This window comes from Staurois parvus, unplaced genomic scaffold, assembly GCF_062004578.1.
Source record: "Staurois parvus isolate SC_StPar_1 unplaced genomic scaffold, SC_StPar_1.0 ptg000011l, whole genome shotgun sequence".
In the NCBI taxonomy this organism is placed as follows: Eukaryota; Metazoa; Chordata; class Amphibia; order Anura; family Ranidae; genus Staurois; species Staurois parvus.
This window is the reverse complement of record NW_028317807.1, coordinates 28,440,985-28,458,339: the sequence shown is the minus strand read 5'-3', so window position 1 is coordinate 28,458,339 and position 17,355 is coordinate 28,440,985. Positions and strand designations below refer to the sequence as shown.

General features: G+C 39.4%; 1 protein-coding gene across 21 annotated transcripts in view; it reads right to left on the bottom strand.

The window, feature by feature from the left end:
* The window catches only part of MAP2 (microtubule associated protein 2), a 297,262-nt gene that overhangs the window by 11,200 nt on the left and 268,707 nt on the right, over positions 1-17,355 (bottom strand). For 16 of the 21 annotated variants that reach the window (XM_089671950.1, XM_089671981.1, XM_089671977.1 and 13 more), the window contains 4 exons: positions 15,335-15,482; positions 10,769-11,112; positions 7,457-7,549; positions 5,810-5,891 (listed from right to left, as the gene is read on the bottom strand). In XM_089671950.1, coding sequence (XP_089528076.1) covers positions 5,810-5,891; positions 7,457-7,549; positions 10,769-11,112; positions 15,335-15,482 — 667 coding nt within the window. The remainder of the gene's footprint in view (positions 1-5,809; positions 5,892-7,456; positions 7,550-10,768; positions 11,113-15,334; positions 15,483-17,355) is intronic. The other 5 variants (XM_089671989.1, XM_089672007.1, XM_089672014.1 and 2 more) reach the window with 1 other exon arrangement.

The following is a 17,355-nucleotide window of genomic DNA, read 5'->3' as shown; positions in this document are numbered from 1 at the left end:
ATAAGATAAAGACACTTCAAGCCCTTCTATTTACCAGTCCTGAATGTGCAAAGGGGGCTGTATACCAGTAGATTTGAAAACGATTATTTGCATGAATATTTTTTCATGAACGTTTGTACAAAAATTTATTATACATTCCATGACTGGACGAATTTCATTCAAAAGTACTTCAACATTTTGTTTGCTTTAAAAATTCGATTTGGAAATGAATGTACTTTCCAGAACGAAAACTGCATTCACAGTTAGAAATTTGTTCATTTGAAAGCATTTTTTTAAATTCTGCCCCTTCAAATTTTTTATTTACTGTTGTGGAAAATGAACATTGATATGACCACACTAACAATTAGAAAATCAGACAAATGTTCTTAAATACTTTTTTTTAACACAATCTAGTAATGTATAGCCAGTTTAAGACCAAATTCAGACTTATTAAAGTGGTTGCAAAGGCTGAAGGTTTTTTACCTTCATGTATTCTATGCATGAAAGTAAAAAACCTTCTGTGTGCAGCAGCCTCCCTAGCCCCCCTAATACTTACCTGAGCCCCAACTTGATCCAGTGATATGCATACGAGAGCAGGAGCTCTCTGAGGACTCTTCCTCCTCAGTGGCTGAAACAGCAGCAGGAGCCATCAGCTCCCGCTACTGTCATTCACAGCCAGTGAGCCAACGCAGAGAGAGTGGAGGGCAAGACCAAGCCATGCTCTGTGTCTGACTGGACACACAGAGCAGTGGCTCGAGAGCGAGCCTATTTGGGATCTCCTATAGCAAGCTGCTTGCTCTCGAGGCACTAGGCAGGAGGGAGGGACCAGAAGTGCCAGCGTGGGACCTGAGATGAGGAATATTTGGGCTGCTCTGTGCAAAGCCACTGCACAGAGCAGGTAAGTATGACATGTTTGTTTGTTTTTCTTTTTAAATCTGCCTTTAATATCAGCTAAAAGTGCCCACTAACTGAATACGTGAATAGTGATAGGGAGTTACTACCTTGCTATAAGGAGATGTTAAATCTATTAAATGTTCAAATATATTACAATTATATATTAAAATTAAAATAAATGGCCGGTATACTTTTGTGTTCTGTGAACGAATGTAGTAAGATATTCTCAGAATTCCATAACAAGCATAAACAAGTTAAGTCAGAGTAAACTTAAAACTACTAAATACATATTTTGGATCAAGGAAACAGAAAGTCTGGGTTCTTTTGTACTTAGTTGTGAACTAGAGAATGTGCCAGTTTAGCATGCAGAAGTTTATTACTTTGATTAGCTCAGCTTCAAAGTAAATTACAACTCCATTTTGTAGTTTTTAGTACAGTGATGCTTGTTTTTGGAATTAGTTTCCAGGGGGATGTTATTTAAATTTATTATATATGAAACAAACTACAAAAAGTTTTTTCAATTGCTAAGTAGCAGTTGTCAAGATTTCTATCTTAATCCCATTCAGAATATGTCAGTAGGCCCACCAACTGTCTTTTAAACAACATTCCTTCAACACACAGATCAAATGCCAGATGTCAGCTAAGCAATACTGATATTGAGATCTGCCAGTCATCTTATCTTCTGGTAAGAAGTCAATAAGCAATATAAACTGGTCTCCTGTGGTCACTTAAAATACAACTCTATTTTAGTGGTTCATACATGTCATCATTACTCTGTGTCTCACTATAAAACTACATTGCTCCTTTCAATGTGGAAGAAAAATCATGAAAAAAAAACCCACATTGTTTAATCACTCTTGTGTAGCTTGCGTTTTTTGTGATTTTGATGCAAATATTAATTCTAGAAAGGTCAAAATTAAGACTGGCCCTTTATAGACAAATGTTCATGATGTGCAGCACATTGCAGGTCCCAGCACCACCTTACTATTCAAGGGACTAGTTTGTTCAATATTTCCAAAAAATGATTTTCAAGCATGTCTAGAAACTGATGGAAAAGATTTTTAACAGACAAGTCCTCTGCACTTGGAAACACCCACAAGTTGCAATTATTGCTCAAGATGCTCAAAATGTCCCTAATACTGTTTCTTTTTAAAGAACACAGATGATCCAATTACAGAATAACCCCTTGTTCCATTAACAAGCACATTCACTATTTAACAGAAAGTATGAACATTCTGGGTAGTTAGCACTTGTTTTTAATTCTTTAAACCATATTTGCCTTCATTGTGAAACAAGTACTGGCTGAAGCAGAGATCTGGCCAGATGGATACATTTATCTATGTATAACAACTCCAAAATGTAGATTTTATGCACATACTGTTACTTTCTTTAAAACTACATGAATGACTTACAATACTTTAACTTTTCTGGAGTGCTTTGTTTAGCCCCAAGATAAAAAGGTCCTGCCAGCAGAACAAAATTAGTTTTATAAAACTCTTGATCACTGCATTGTAATCTGTCTACTAACACAACTCCCTGAAATCTCAACAAAGACATCTCCCCACCTGACCATGCCGATGAGATGAATCATCAGTGAGAGAACTGGGAAGCGAGCATGTTGCCAGTATGATGACTGATTGACAAGCTTTTCACTGACTTTAACTTCTTTCAGTACCTCTAGCTCTAAAACATTTTCAGTTACCAATATTAAAAGGAATTCCTAGAGATATGGTGTTTCACCTTCATGTAATTTTCAAGACAGGAAGCCCAAGGGGTAATTAAAGCCATGGTAGTAAGCATGAATAGTGGGAGGGGAAGGATACTAAGAATGGACAGCTAAGTAAAAATATGCAAGGCTTGGTCAATGAACAAGCCTTGTCAACAAAGCCATGCCAACAGTAAAAAACATTGGACAGATCCCCCATAGGGCCTGTTAGATGTTTTATCATGTGCAATGAATTATGTTAAATATTAGTCAATAATAAAAATTCAAACCCAATATTCTAATCAGTTAGGTGGGGAATTTAAAACTGTGTGAAAACTCCAAGAACTCTGGGTAATATTTGGACAAGGATTTGGTGATCATTATAGTCATAGCTACATAATTGCATGGTTAGCCTGGCTGAAAAAAGAGAAAAGTCCATCTAGTTCAACCATTAAAAAAAAAAAAGTTATAATCCTACACCCACAGTTGATCCAGAGGAAGGAAAAAAAAACCCAGCAAAGCATAATAAAATTTGCTCCTGCAGGGGAAAAAAATCCTTCCTGATCCCCCGAGAGGCAATTGGATATTCCCTGGATCAACTTTACCTATAAATGTTAGTATCCAGTTATATTCTGTGTATCCAAGACAGAATCTAGGCCTTTTTCAAAGCAATCCACTGAGCTGGCCAGAACCAAATCTTGAGGGAGTCTATTCCACATTTTCACAGCTCTCACTGTGAAGAAACCTTTCCTTGTTTGGAGATTAAATTTATCTTCCTCCAGACGTAAAAAGTGCCCAGATGAGGTCTTACTAATGATTTGTAGAGGGGTAAAATGATATCTCTCTCTCTGGAGTCTATACCTCTTTTAATACAAGAGAGGATTTTGCTCGCTTTAGAAACAGCAGCTTGGTATTGCATGCCATTATTAAGCTTGTGATCTACCAGAACTCCCAGATCCTTCTCCACCATTGATTCCTCCAGTTGTACCCCCCCCCCAGTATGTATGATGCATTCATATTCTTAGCCCCCAGGTGCAGAACCTTACATTTATCAACATTAAACCTCATTTATATATAAAAAATGTCCAATAAAGTGCAAAACTGCAAGAGGTGCTTCAATATTCCAGGACATGCAGGTATAGGTTTGGGTGTCAGCAGCTTTTTAAGGTGTCACACGTCCATTGGAAGCGCAGGAGGATATTATTTATTATTAAACCTCATTTGTCACATAGTTATCCAATTAAACAGTGTATTGAGGTCAGCTTGTAAGTTGGAGACATCCTGTAAGGACGTTATTCCACTGCACAGCTTGGTGTCATCTGCAATGACTGAAGTGGTATTTATAATCCCAGACCCTATATCATTTATAAATATATTAAAAAGTAAGGGTCCCAACACTGAACCTTGGGGTACACCACTGACAACCCTAGACCATTCAGAGTATGAATCATTAACCACTACTCTCTGAATGCGATCTTTTGGCCAGTTTTCTATCCATTTACATACAAATTTTTCCAAGCCCGTAGACTTTACCTTACACATTAGCCATGTATGGGGACTGTGACAAACGCTTTTGCAAAATCCAAATATATCACATCCACCGCCACCCCTCTATCCAAGGGTTTGCTCACCTCCTCATAAAAAGAAATCAGATTTGTTTGACAATTTCTGTCTTTCATGAATCCATGCTGTCTGTTGCTTAAAATATTTTTTCCAGCAAGAACTCATCTATGTGGTCTTTTATTAAACTCTCCAGTATCTTCCCAACTATAGAAGTTAAACTAACAGGTCTGTAATTACTTGGTAAAGATTTTGACCCTTTTTTAAATATTGGCACCATATTGGCCTTATGCCAATCCAGTGGTACTATGCCAGTCATTAAAGAGTCCCTACAATTTAAAAACAATGGCTTTGAAATGACAGAGCTCAATTCCAATAGGACCCGTGGCTGTATGGCATCTGGTCCAGGTGCTTTATTCACCTTTATTCTGTCTAAATATTTTTGGATCATATCAATTGTGAGCCAATGTGGATCATCTGGAGCTGTGTCAATACCATGCCTATTATGGACAAGAGCTACCCCATGCTCCTTTGTATACACAGAACTGAAGAAGGTATTTAATAAATTTGCCTTCTCTTTGTTCCCAGTCACCCACTCTAGATTATTTTGTAAAGGGCCTACATGCTCGGACCGGATCTTTTTACTATTTAAATATTTGAAGAATTTTTGGGGTTAGTCCTGCTATCTTTTGCAATCTGTTGTTCGTTTTCAAATTTTGTGGCCTTTATTTCCTTTTTGCATATTCTGTTATATTCTTTGTAATGTTTAAATGATGATAGCGTTTCTTCATTTTTATATTTAATAAAAGCTCTTTTATAGCTTTTTTAACTTTGGCCGTAAGCCACATAGGTTTGATTTTTAGCCTTTTAAACTTGTTGCCAATGGGAATATATTTTGCGTTGTGTTCACATACAGTCTTTTTGAAGAACTCCCATTTCTGTGTTGTGTTCATTGATGCCAATATTCCCTCCCAGTCTAAGTCTTGGAGAGCAGCGCTCAGCCTTGGAAAATTAGCTCTCTTGAAACTGAGTGTTTTTTATTTTTCCTGTATGTGCTTGCTGTTTACAGCTAACAATAAATGAAATAATATTATGGTCACTGCTACCCAGATGTTCTTTTAAATGGACATTCGTAATAAGCTCTGCATGGTTTTAGATTACCAGGTCCAGCAGAGCATCATTCCTAGTTGGGGACTCTATGAACTGTACCATAAAATTACCCTGTAGTAGGTTTAAAAATGTTTGTGCTTTACCTGTTCCTGCAGTACCATTACTCCAGTCAATTTCCGGATAGTTAAAATACCCCATTATTATCACTGTCTCAGCCCTTGCAGCCCTTTTGATCTGTGCAAGGAGCTCTTCACTTCCTCATTAACACTGGGAGGCCTATAACAAACTCCAACGATTACCTTTGTACTACACACCCCCATGTGCAGTTCCACCCATAATGCTTCAGCCTCATCACACTCTCCATCAACTAGGTCCTCTTTCACACTCACTCTGAGATCACTTCTCACATAGAGACAGACACCACCACCTTTCCTATTTACCCTGTCTCTCCGAAAAAGAACATAGTCAAAGCAATATGAAAAAAATCATTATTTATTTTACACACTTGGAGGTTTAGTTAGCATGTCAATAGTAATATTGGGAAATCTAGATTTTGTTTACCTGGCCTGTGGCGTATGTTCTTTAGAGATCCACATTTTGATGTGATATGGCTAAGGTTAATCTTCTTACTTACAATCTGGATCTGTTAAAAAAGCAAGAGGGAGAAATAATAACATATAGAGAATACACAAACCCTTCACCAACAAAGTTGTTGAGGAAGCTGAAAAAGAGCATTTCCAAAAGATGTTTCATGCTTCAGAGGCAGTGAGGATAGACAGGTCAGTTGTGCAGCAAGCATCTACTGCAGGTAACACTTGCTACTATATTCAGAAGACATTAGTAATTCACCAAGGAGTGGTTAAGTACAAGCAGCCAATATGGATGGTCACAGCTGGACTCTAGTTTTATGCTCAATGGCATTTATTGTTATGTATTAATTTTATTTTAATATTTAGTTTTACTTGCAATCAAGCCAATAAAGGAGTTTTTTGCTGCTACAACATTCTTTGCAGACACAGTTTGGTTGCTTTAATGTAACCATTAAAAAAAACTGCATTACAGGTATTTTAATATCTTTGCCTATTACTTGATATCATTGCCATGCTGCCTGAAATGTCCTGAATGTGCCAAATACTACCTAAAGCTGGCCAACACAGAGATGAATGTTGAAAAGAAGGGCCTAAGCCGAGGTTGCAAGAAGGCCTCTATAGTAATGAACCTGCAAAGTAGTGTCCATTACACAAACTAATCACTATAACAGCTATCCTGGTAGTGTTGGATTGAACTTAACCTCTTCGTATGCAAATATGCAGCCTCTCAGCGGCTGGGCCTTGACGCCAAGTGGCCGCATATTTGCGTACCATTTGTAAACAAACATGTGCTGAGAGCGCGCGCCCTGTGCGCTCCCAACACATTTCTGCATCCCACGGAAAGGTACCAAGCTCTCCTTGTGATCGGGACCTTTCCGATCATGTGACTACCATGACAGCCAATTACGGCGGTAAAATGACTCTAAACCCCACTGTGCCTCCCGGCGTCAGAAACCCCTTAAAGGGCCAGGAGGCACCTGCGTGAACTGGTTAATGACACATTATACACACAATAATGTAAAACTGTAATACAAATTTTGAATATTCATTTAGAAATACTGTAACAAGAAATAATTGTGTTTTTTTCTCAGAGGGTCAGTATGTGCAAAGTTGGTGTTCCGTTGTTTTGTGTTTGCTACCAGGCTGAACATTACACTACCTTTATTATCTGTTGGAGTTTCCTGAAATGTACAATATCTACTAATTTTATTTGCTTACCACAGCCATTAAAAGCCTCACTCTTGACTGCTTAAATCTCTATTTGTTTTACATTACAGAGAATGCCGCAAGAGAAAAGGCTTTTGCTTGGCCAAGTAGAGGCCATGACAAGAGCAAGAATTGGGATGTTTGGCTCTGGAGGCTCATGGAGACATAGGACCAATACTGGATCTCATTTGTTTTATATTACTAAACTATGTGGCACCAGATTAGCTGCTCGAGTGAACAAAGCTCTGGGAATTTGTTACAGAAGTGAACATTCAGTAGACAGACACACAGAACAGACCAAGTGCTGACAGGTTAGGTGAGGCACAGAAAAGGGTAGAACCTTTGAGGATTTTGCAAGGAGCACCAAGGAAGTGGCGGAGGAGATCCCGTCATAAAATGTGCCCTTACTTACTTGACCTCCCCCAGCACTATGACTGATGTTATCCTTGGAGCCACAACGAGATTGAACTTCACTATAATCAGTCTTCTCACTTAAGATCTTAACCTAAAAGGAACAGGAGGCAGAGTAAGTGTGCCCAAGTGATATAAAAAAAGCACTGAAAACCAGTGTAGATTTTGATTTAGTTTTAGTCATCGTCTTTTGACTAAAACTTTAGTTTCAGTCGTATGTTAGTCATCTGAATTGTTTTAGTTTTAGTTGAATTTTAGTCACCTAAAATCTCCAGTACATTTTAGTCGACTAAAGTCTCCTACTCTTTAACTGACTAAAATCATTTTAGTCAACTACAATCTAATGGGTTTAGTTAAATAGTAATGCGTTAGTTAAGCATTTTTGTAGAATTTACAAACGCATTATTTACTCCTGAAGTGAAAAATCTAATACATGTTATCATTTAAGGTATTAAGGTTTGGGCATGCACTACAAAGACAGGTTTAGCAGTTTTGATATATAACCAGTGTTAATTTTTACGTAAAATTTCGATTTAGTTCTAGTCTTAGTATTTTGACTAAAATGCGATTTTAGTTTTAGTCGTATTTTAGTCCTCTTTATTGTTTTAGTTTTAGTTGTATTTTAGTCGAATAAATTGTGTTAATTCATCAACAAAATTATTTTTGTTGATGAAATTAAAGTGATTTCAAAAGGCTTATTTTTTTTTTTTTTCTAAATAACACGTCTATACTTACCTGCTGTGTGCAGTAGTTTTGCACAGAGCAGCCCTGATCCTCCTCTTCTCGGGTCCCCCACTGGCGCTCCTGGCCCCTCCCTCATGTCAGGTGCCCCCACAGCAAGCAGCTTACTATGGGAGCACCCACTGCTCTGTGTGTCCATTCACACATGGAGCCGTAGCTCAGCCCTGCCCCCTCTCTCTTCTTATTGGCTCACTGGCTGTGACTGACAGCAGTGGGAGCCAATGGCTCCCTCTTTTGTCTCAACCAATGAAGAGAGGGAGTCCTAGGATAGCCAAAACTCCAGTGCACACCGCTGGATCAAAAGGGGGCCTAGGTGAGTATTAGGGGGGCTGATGCACAGAGAAGGTGTTTTTATCTTCATGCATAGAATGCATGAAGGTAAAAAACCTTGAGCCTTTAGAACCACTTTACCACTGCTGAAAACGTTGTCACTACTGTACCTTAGAGCTTTCTGATTTAGAAGGAGAGATCCACTGTTTTTGTATTGCGGTTCAGTGCAAAAAATAACACAAAATGTTACACCTTGATGACTGCAAAAGCATAATGATTATGCATCATTTATGAATTTTGATGAAAAACATCCTTTTCCATGAGAATAAACAAAACTGCATGTACGGCACTAAGTACATTTAAATAATTATCATACACTACTCTAGCATTGTCCAATGCCAATCTAGACAACCTCTTACCAGTAGCCATGCTGCATATGCTAACTGTTAAAAAACTAGGAAGATTTTCAATCCAGTAATTTGGTTATTGGATTTGGACTATACTATATTACTAAGTATATTTTCTTGGTTTACTAAATGTATTCATTGATAGTGGGAAGTAAGAAGTGAGGTTTACTGATTGTAGGAAATAGCTTATTGTTGGTTCCTGTTGAAAAAGCAAAAATTATTTTATATGCTGATAGTAATTTAACATGTTCCACTATAAAAACGTAGATGTAAACTCTAACCAAATTATTTTAGTTTGCTAAAGTTTGTGTTTCATAACCGATTGCCATTTTTGTAAATAAATTCCATTTTCATCTTTTTTCATTCTTTGTTGCATAACAGCACTGCATTTCATCTGCAGCCTCTTTCTGTTTACAAGCATGCACTCAGGCAACTGTTCATTTCACAGATAATGACAAAATTGGGCCATGTGTGTGCAATGTGCTTCTTTATTTGGTCTCCAAAAACAGTGTGTATGACAGGTTGCCAATGCAAGAGAAGAGCTGAGAGACAGGAATAGAGCATGGTCACTCTATACCAGGAACTACAGGCACAAGGACCTTCATGGCAGCATCACTAGGTATTATCTTAAAGCGGTAGTAAACATCCCAAAGAAAAAAAAATTCCCCTGCAAAAAAAAGTCATAATGTGCTAGTATGCATTGCATTCTAGCACATTATGAAAGACTTACCTTAAATCAAAGCCCTGAGCATGTGCACGGAAGTCTCGGCCACAGCACAGAACTCTAAAGGAATAGCAAGGAGTGCATGCACCGGTGACGTCATTGGCTGCAGGAACACTGAATTTAAGAGATATTCCTTGTACCTACAGATAAGCTTTATTATAAGCTTACCTGTAGTTACAAGTGTCCAGTGGGAGTTTACTTCTACTTTAACCACTTGCCTACCAGGCACTTTTACCCCTTCCTGCCCAGACCAATTTTCAGTTTTCAGCGCTCTCATACTTTGAATGACAATTGTGCAGTCATGCAACACCGTACCCAAACTACATTTTTATCATTTTTTTTAAACAAATAGAGCTTTCTTTTGATGGTATTTAATCACCACTGGGTTTTTTTATTTTTTGCTAAACAAAAAAAGACCAAAAATATTGGGGAAAAAAAGTAATTTTTCTCCTTTACTGATGGGCACTGATAGGCTGCACTGATGGGCACTGATGAGGAGTCACTGATGGGCACTGTTAGGCGGCACTGATGGGCATTGATTTAACTGATGGGCACTGATGGTCACTTATTCAACTGATGGGCACTGATTCAATTGATGGGCACTGATTGCCAGCACACATGGGCACTGATGGGCACTATTGGCCGCACTGATGGGGCTACACTGATCACCAGGACACTGATGATTAGTGCCCTAATGATCACTGTAGATGTCCCCCTGTGAAATGCTGCTTACTGGCTCTCCTCTCCCCATGCGCTGTCAGCGAGAGGAGAGGACTGCCAATAACCGGCATTTCCTATTTACCCTGTGATCAGCTGTGATTGGACACAGCTGGTCACATGGTAAAAGCAGCTGTGATGGGCCCATTCCTTAGTCATGTGATCAGCTATGTCTGAAGAACACAGCAATCGCAGATTGCGTGCAGTGTGGGGTGTGGTTCTGGGAGGACATCCATGAATGCCCTCCCAGAACTAGCCAACCGCGCTGTAGCCGTCTTTTGGCTAAAGCACAGTCTGGATCTGGTTCATGAAAGCTGCAGATTTAGCAATATTATAATTTATTCTTAAATTGCAATTAATATTTTAAAGATTATATAACATGTTAATGATTGTGTTTACATATACTTTTATAATGATATCACAGTCTTTTGGTCTACAAAATGGAAGCTTTTACCTGTCCCCCTTTAGGCTGATACTTAATGTTGTCTATGGATCCAATCTTAGACTTGATGTTCTTCAGGTCAGGTAGTGGCTGATTCATTAAACGCATTTGTTTTAATGTAGCTGGGGATTTGGGAGGTGTACGAAGAATAGCCACTTTCTTATCTGTATGCACAAACATGGCAGATTTCGGAGTTCCTGGAGTGCGTGGTGTGCGTGAGTAACTTGGTGTTCCTGGTGTGCCTGGAGTTCTTGAAGCATAGCTTGGTGGTGTTCCTGGAGTAATAGCTGTAGATCCAGGTGTGGTTGGGGTAGATGTTCCACTCTTTCCTGTTCGACTCCAAATTGGCTCAGATCCTGAATACAGATTGGAAACAGTTTAGGCAATAATTCTACTTTTCTTTAAATTCCTATCAATAACCAAACATTAATAAGACTTATGAAGTTCTTCCCAAATAGTAATGAACAATTATACATCCTTATTACAGGAGCTGTTAAGAAAAGTACTAGAGAGGAATACTTTTATTAAAAACTATTTTGTTATTGGGTAGAGGATGGTTACTGAACCTGGTATGTAAAGTTGGTGGTGAAAATCTACCATAAAACAGCACTGTCAGCACCTGTGGTATTGTGCCCTTGTAGATAGTCAACTTGGGGTTCCCCAGGGCGCAGAGTCTAAGCCCCAGCCTGCTTCTTCACCAGAGCCCCTGATGGTGGGCATGGACTTGCAGCAAGCTGGGACCAGGTCACGGCCCCCGGGTATGCCCAGCTGAGGATGAGGAGACTGCTCATGGGAGCAGAGTACAATGGGAGGAGACAAACGGAAATCCAATAGACTATACGAGGCCAGGACAGGCAGAAAACAAGCACAGTCAGAGAACGAAGCTGGGGTCGGTACACAATTAGTCAATGCAGGATACAGGCAATAGCAACACACAGGAGTTTGGACAACTAGGCCATTGCTCAGGCAAAGTGGCCTAGACTGAGCATGTCTTATATAGGTTGGCAAACAAGATGGCAGGCCAGGAAGTGATGGAAGGGAAGGAAATAAAACCCAAGAAAAGCAGACGACGCCCATAGGTGAGCACAGGCAAACACACGTGAAAGGGATCAGGAACAGCACTGCAGCAAGGAGGTAAGAACACAAACAAGAAACTGCAGGCTAACTTGTGACACTCCCATAGCATAAAGACCTATCATTTTAATGCAGTTCTGACAACTATCTCCCATTGCACTAATACCTATATTTTGAATACAGACAAAAATCAGACGCACTCCCCAAGTGCATCACAAAACATAAAGCAGGCCTTGCATAAACAGGAACCATAAAAAGCTAAATACATTTATAACAGGGTGCTTGCCTAAGTACATTGTTAAAGAGGGGCTAGACTTTCCTAGCTTCCAACATACTTTTCTAACAGAGAAACAAATTGTGTTTAATTATCTTACTTTCCTTGCAAGTTGGTTCTTTGTTGCTAAGGGAACAGCTGGTTTTCTTTATGGCTCTCTTTCTTATATCCTCCTTCACTAATTTATTCTTCCCCAGATTCCTTTTTACTTTTTCTTACAACTCTCCTCATCTTTTCCATAAACAGAACTCTCTTATTCCCAATTCCCTTCTGCAGTGCTATTTCAGCTTATTGGCAACTCTGCTTTCCTGTTCTATAAGCCCCAATATCAGTATAGATGGCTCAGCAATACGAGGTGGTATAAAAAATTTTCAAGACTAGTTTTGTAACACACCAACAAATGGCAGCACAAGGCTTCAAGAACAGCCACAGGGAGCACCGACCTTCATAAGTCAGTGTGCCAAAAGACATCATCCTGTGTACATCGGGAGCTGTGCAACTGGTGCTGCTATTCTGACCATGTGTGTTACCACAACTGCTATTTTCATCATGGACAGCAAGTTAAAATAAAGAGCAAATGTGAAATTCTGCGTGAAACTGGGCAAATCACTGATATCTGCAATGTTGTCAAAACAGCGACCTATGAGCTGGATCTTCATCTTCAGGAAGAGGGCATTTTCAGGGGTTGAGATTGTTGAAGGTCTTCTTAATCTCTCGTCAAGCATTCGTGCCACTCAAAAGACCTCAAACGACTCATTGCAGCATCACCATAAACTTGCCAAATCATATCAAACATCTCTGTGGCAGATTTGCCAAGTTTCACGTAGATTTTCACATTTTAACTTGCTGTCCATGATGAAATAGCAGACGTGCTAACGCCCTTGGTCAGATTATCACCAGTTGCACAGCTCCCGATGTACACTGGATGATGTCTTTTGGCACACTGACTTATGAAGGTTGGTGCTCCTTGTGACTGTGTGTGCCACCTTGTGCTGCCATCTGTTGGCATGCTACAAAACTAGCCTCAAAACTTTTTGATACCACCTCGTAGTATCTTGCACAAGCATCAGACTTTTTCCCTGAGGTCTAAAGGCACAGGTCTACCTTGAATAATGGATTAATCACCTAACACAGGAGTAGGCAGCCTGCAGCTCTCTAGCTGTTGTGGAACTACATTGCAGCATTACAAAACTGACAGTTACAGCTATGACATGCAGAGGCATGATGGAACTTGTAGTCCTGCAACAGCTGGAGAGCCGCAGGTTGCCTACCCCTGACCTAACACATAACATCATAAAACATGTGGAGGGACACAGCAATTTTTCATTACTCTAGAGAAGATACACTTTAATTGTACAGAAAACTTTATTAGTATCAAGCAATGCATACAACCTATTTCATCATAACAATATTTTTGATAATTAAAGAAAGTATCAGATTACTTAAACACAAAACCAAAAATGTAACATATTGCAGCTGAACAATCATTAGATGTGGTGGCTGTATTAGTTTTATTTTTTTATGCTTTTTTCTTTCTGTTTATCTCTGGTGATCTGGCCAGTAACATACAGTTGTGTTCAAAATAATAGCAGTCAGATATCACTAACCTGATCAATCACTGTTTTTGGTAGAAATGATATTTCTACATGGCAAATAATTTATTAGCAGGTGTAGCAGAGTAATAGAAATCCAACAGACCCAACAGTCATGACATGCATGCTGCTGATTCTGTGTAATTGAATCACTAATTGAAAGGGGCATGTTCAAAATAATAGTAGTGTGGAGTTCTATTAGTGAGGTCATTCATTCTTTGAAAAACAGGTGGCAATTATTGCCCTTATTTAAGGAAGGAAGGCAGCAAATGTTGTACATGCTGGTTACAATGCATTTCTCTCTGAAATTCTGTGAAAAATTGGAGAGGGGAAAACATATAAAGAAGTGCAGAAAATGATAGGCTGCTCAGCTAAAATGATCGCAAATGCTTTAAAATGTCAACCAAAACCTGAAAGACGTGGAAGAAAGCGAAAAACTACCATTCGAATGGATAGAAGAATAGCCAAAATGGCAAGGACTCAGCCAACAATCAGCTTCAGGAAGATCAAAGAAGGTCTGAAGTTACCTGTGAGCACTGTTACAATTAGAAGACACCTATGTGAAGCCAAGCTATCTGCAAGAAGCCCCCGCAAAGTCCCACTGTTGAAAAAAAGACATGTGCTGAAGAGGTTACAATTTGCCAAAAAACACATTGACTGGCCTAAAGAGAAATGGGGCAACATTTTGTGGACTGATGAAAGTAAGATTGTTCTTTTTGGGTCTAGTGGCCGGAGACAGTTTGTCAGATGACCCCCAAACACTGAATTCAAGTCACAGTACACTGTGAAGACAGTGAAGCATGGCTGCGCAAGCATCATGATATGGGGATGTTTCTCATACTACGGTGTTGGGCCTATTTATCGCATACCAGGGATCATGGATCAGTTTGAATACATCAGAATACTTGAAGAGGTCATGCTGCCTTATGCTGAAGAGGAAATGCCCTTGAAATGGGTGTTCCAAGAAGACAACGACCCGAAACACACCAGTAAATGTGCAACATCTTGGTTCCAGACCAACAAGATTGACGTTATGGAGTGGCCAGCCCAGTCCCCGGATCTTAATCCAATAGAAAACTTGTGAGGTGACATCAAAAATGCAGTTTCTGAGGCAAAACCAAGAAATAAAGAAGAACTGTGGAATGTAGTCCAATCATCCTGGGCTGGAATACCTGTTCACAGGTGCCAGAAGTTGGTTGACTCCATGCAACACAGATGTACAGCAGTTCTCAGAAACAGTGCTTATACAACTAAATATTCATTAAGTGATTCAAAGGAAAGCAAAATCTTCAAACATTTTTCAGTTTATATAGTGAATGTTTGAGTTTGTAAAGAAGAATACAAACACTGCTATTTTTTGAACAGTCTAATATTCACTTTTCTTCAATTTTTTTATAGGAACAACACAAATTTGATATATTTTTCTTCATGTTTTGATTTGGAATAGAATGTGTAGTGTTCCCAATGCATTTGTGTGTATGGAAATAAAAGCTATTAGAAGGATTTTGAGCTTTATTCACTTTTTTCAACACACTGCTATTATTTTGAACACAACTGTATATGGAAACAAATACCTGAGAGCGGTCCCAACCCTTCCCCACTCTATCTGAGATTAAAAGTAAAGAATGATGAACATACTGGTAGTGCGTCTCACTGAGGAAGACACAGAAGTGCTGGTGGATATAGAGTTCTCTTCCTTATCTATAGGAATGATCTTCCTGGTAGGATGAATGGAGGAAGGTCTAGGCAAGGATGAGCGTTTTTCCGGACTTTTAGTCAACCCATCCTAAACAAAATACCAAAGGCAAAGTAATTACCACACTGTAAAATCACTTTTCCAACAATCTTGGAATAACAATACATTTATTCCTAGTAAACTAGGGCACAGTTCACACCACAGCAAGTGCTTGAGCCACTGTAAATGTATTTCCCTTAGCACCTTTAGGCTCCATGCACACTAGCTTAAAAAAATGCTCCTAGCAGCAGCATTTAGTTTTGTTCTGCCTCTAGAAACAAACAATTTTATCTTATGTGTCCATGCACACTTTGTAGTCAAGAGGCGGTTCGTAAGCTCAGCGTTTAGAAGGAGAAAAAAAAAACCTCTCTGGTTTGTGTTTTTGAGAGCGATTTTCTGGCAGAAAAAAAAACTGAACACTCATAAACACTAAGCAGAGGGTTGTTACGGAGTGGGCAGCCGCCCCCTTGTGATCATGCTGCCACAAGGAGGTGGAGTCACCCAGTGATGTCACTGCATGGCCCCACCTCCATAGTTTATTTAGTGGCAGCTAGGAAGAGGAGCCAGCGTTGTGTGTGGACTTCTTTTTTTTTAATGTGGGTCAGCTGAGTTCATCATGCTCAACGATGGATCTACACCAGAGGACAATTTTTTAAAATGATTTTAATGTTTTTTTAATAAAAGACTGGCTCCTGTCTTTATTTACACTAATCTTTTTTTGTGAATGAGTAGGGGTATTATGTACCCCATATTCATTCACATGGTGGGGGCCGGAATCTGTTTTTTTTTTTACAATGATGGCATTCTTTAGTTTACATTTAACACTTGGCTTTAAAAAAACTACTGAAAAACACTGGATAAAAAAACTCTGATATTAGTGCTTTTTGCCAGTGTTTTTATGTTTTTGTGATGACATTTTGCCAGCATTTAGCAGTGAACAGTGGGTTGCGAAGGAGTGGGCAGTCGCCCACATCCTTAGAAACTGATGATTCATCAGCTGTCAGCAGGATGCCCCGCTGACAGCTGATGAGTCTTTGGTTGTTAAGGACACAGGCAGCCACAAGCTCCTTAACAACCTGCTGTTCACTGCTAAACACTGGCAAAATGCCGGTGCAAAAACTGTAAAACGCAGACAAAAATGCTAATATCAGCGTTTTTATCCAGCATTTTTCCATCGTTTTTTTAAAGCTCCTAGTGTGCATGAAGCCTTAATCTGTTATTTGTATGTTTCTAAATTTAAAATAAAACAAGGAATAAAATAAATACTTCCAAAGATTATGCACCTTATAAAAAAGACAGTAATACCACATGAACATGCAAATGGGAAAAATAGTATGACAAAGTTTATATCTTGGTGTTTTTATGTTCTGCCCATATTTGGATGGGTTTGTAAGGTTTTCGCTTATTTACATTCACAATTGAAAGATGTACAGACATGGGATTGTACATTTTGACGTGACTGCTGTAGAAACTAATCCTTTTACCATGTCTCTGTATCAGGGGTGGACTGACAACTCATGGGGCCCCTGGGCAATAGGGGATCATGGGGCCCCTGTGTCCTCACCCACACCCAAAAAAGCCTATGAAAAAGGTACCAGGGGCATCTCATGGGGCCCCCTACTGACCCAGGGCCCTCGGGCAGTGCCCGAGTTCCCAAATGGTCAGTCCGTCCCTGCTCTGTATTACAAAATAATAGTCATATCACAGGATGGTATTAGATACTACAAGGTGCCTGCTCTCAGTTTGTTTGTTGTCGTCCCTCCCCACCTGATCTGCTGCTTCAGTCCTATAAAGTGCTGTGCATGCTTCAACATTTTGAAAGAGCAGCACAGGGTTAGGCGGAGCTTGTGGGATTACATGTCTATCTATGCCTGGAAGGGCAGAAAACTGTACAGGGGAAGGGTATTTAGAATCAGAAGACTCT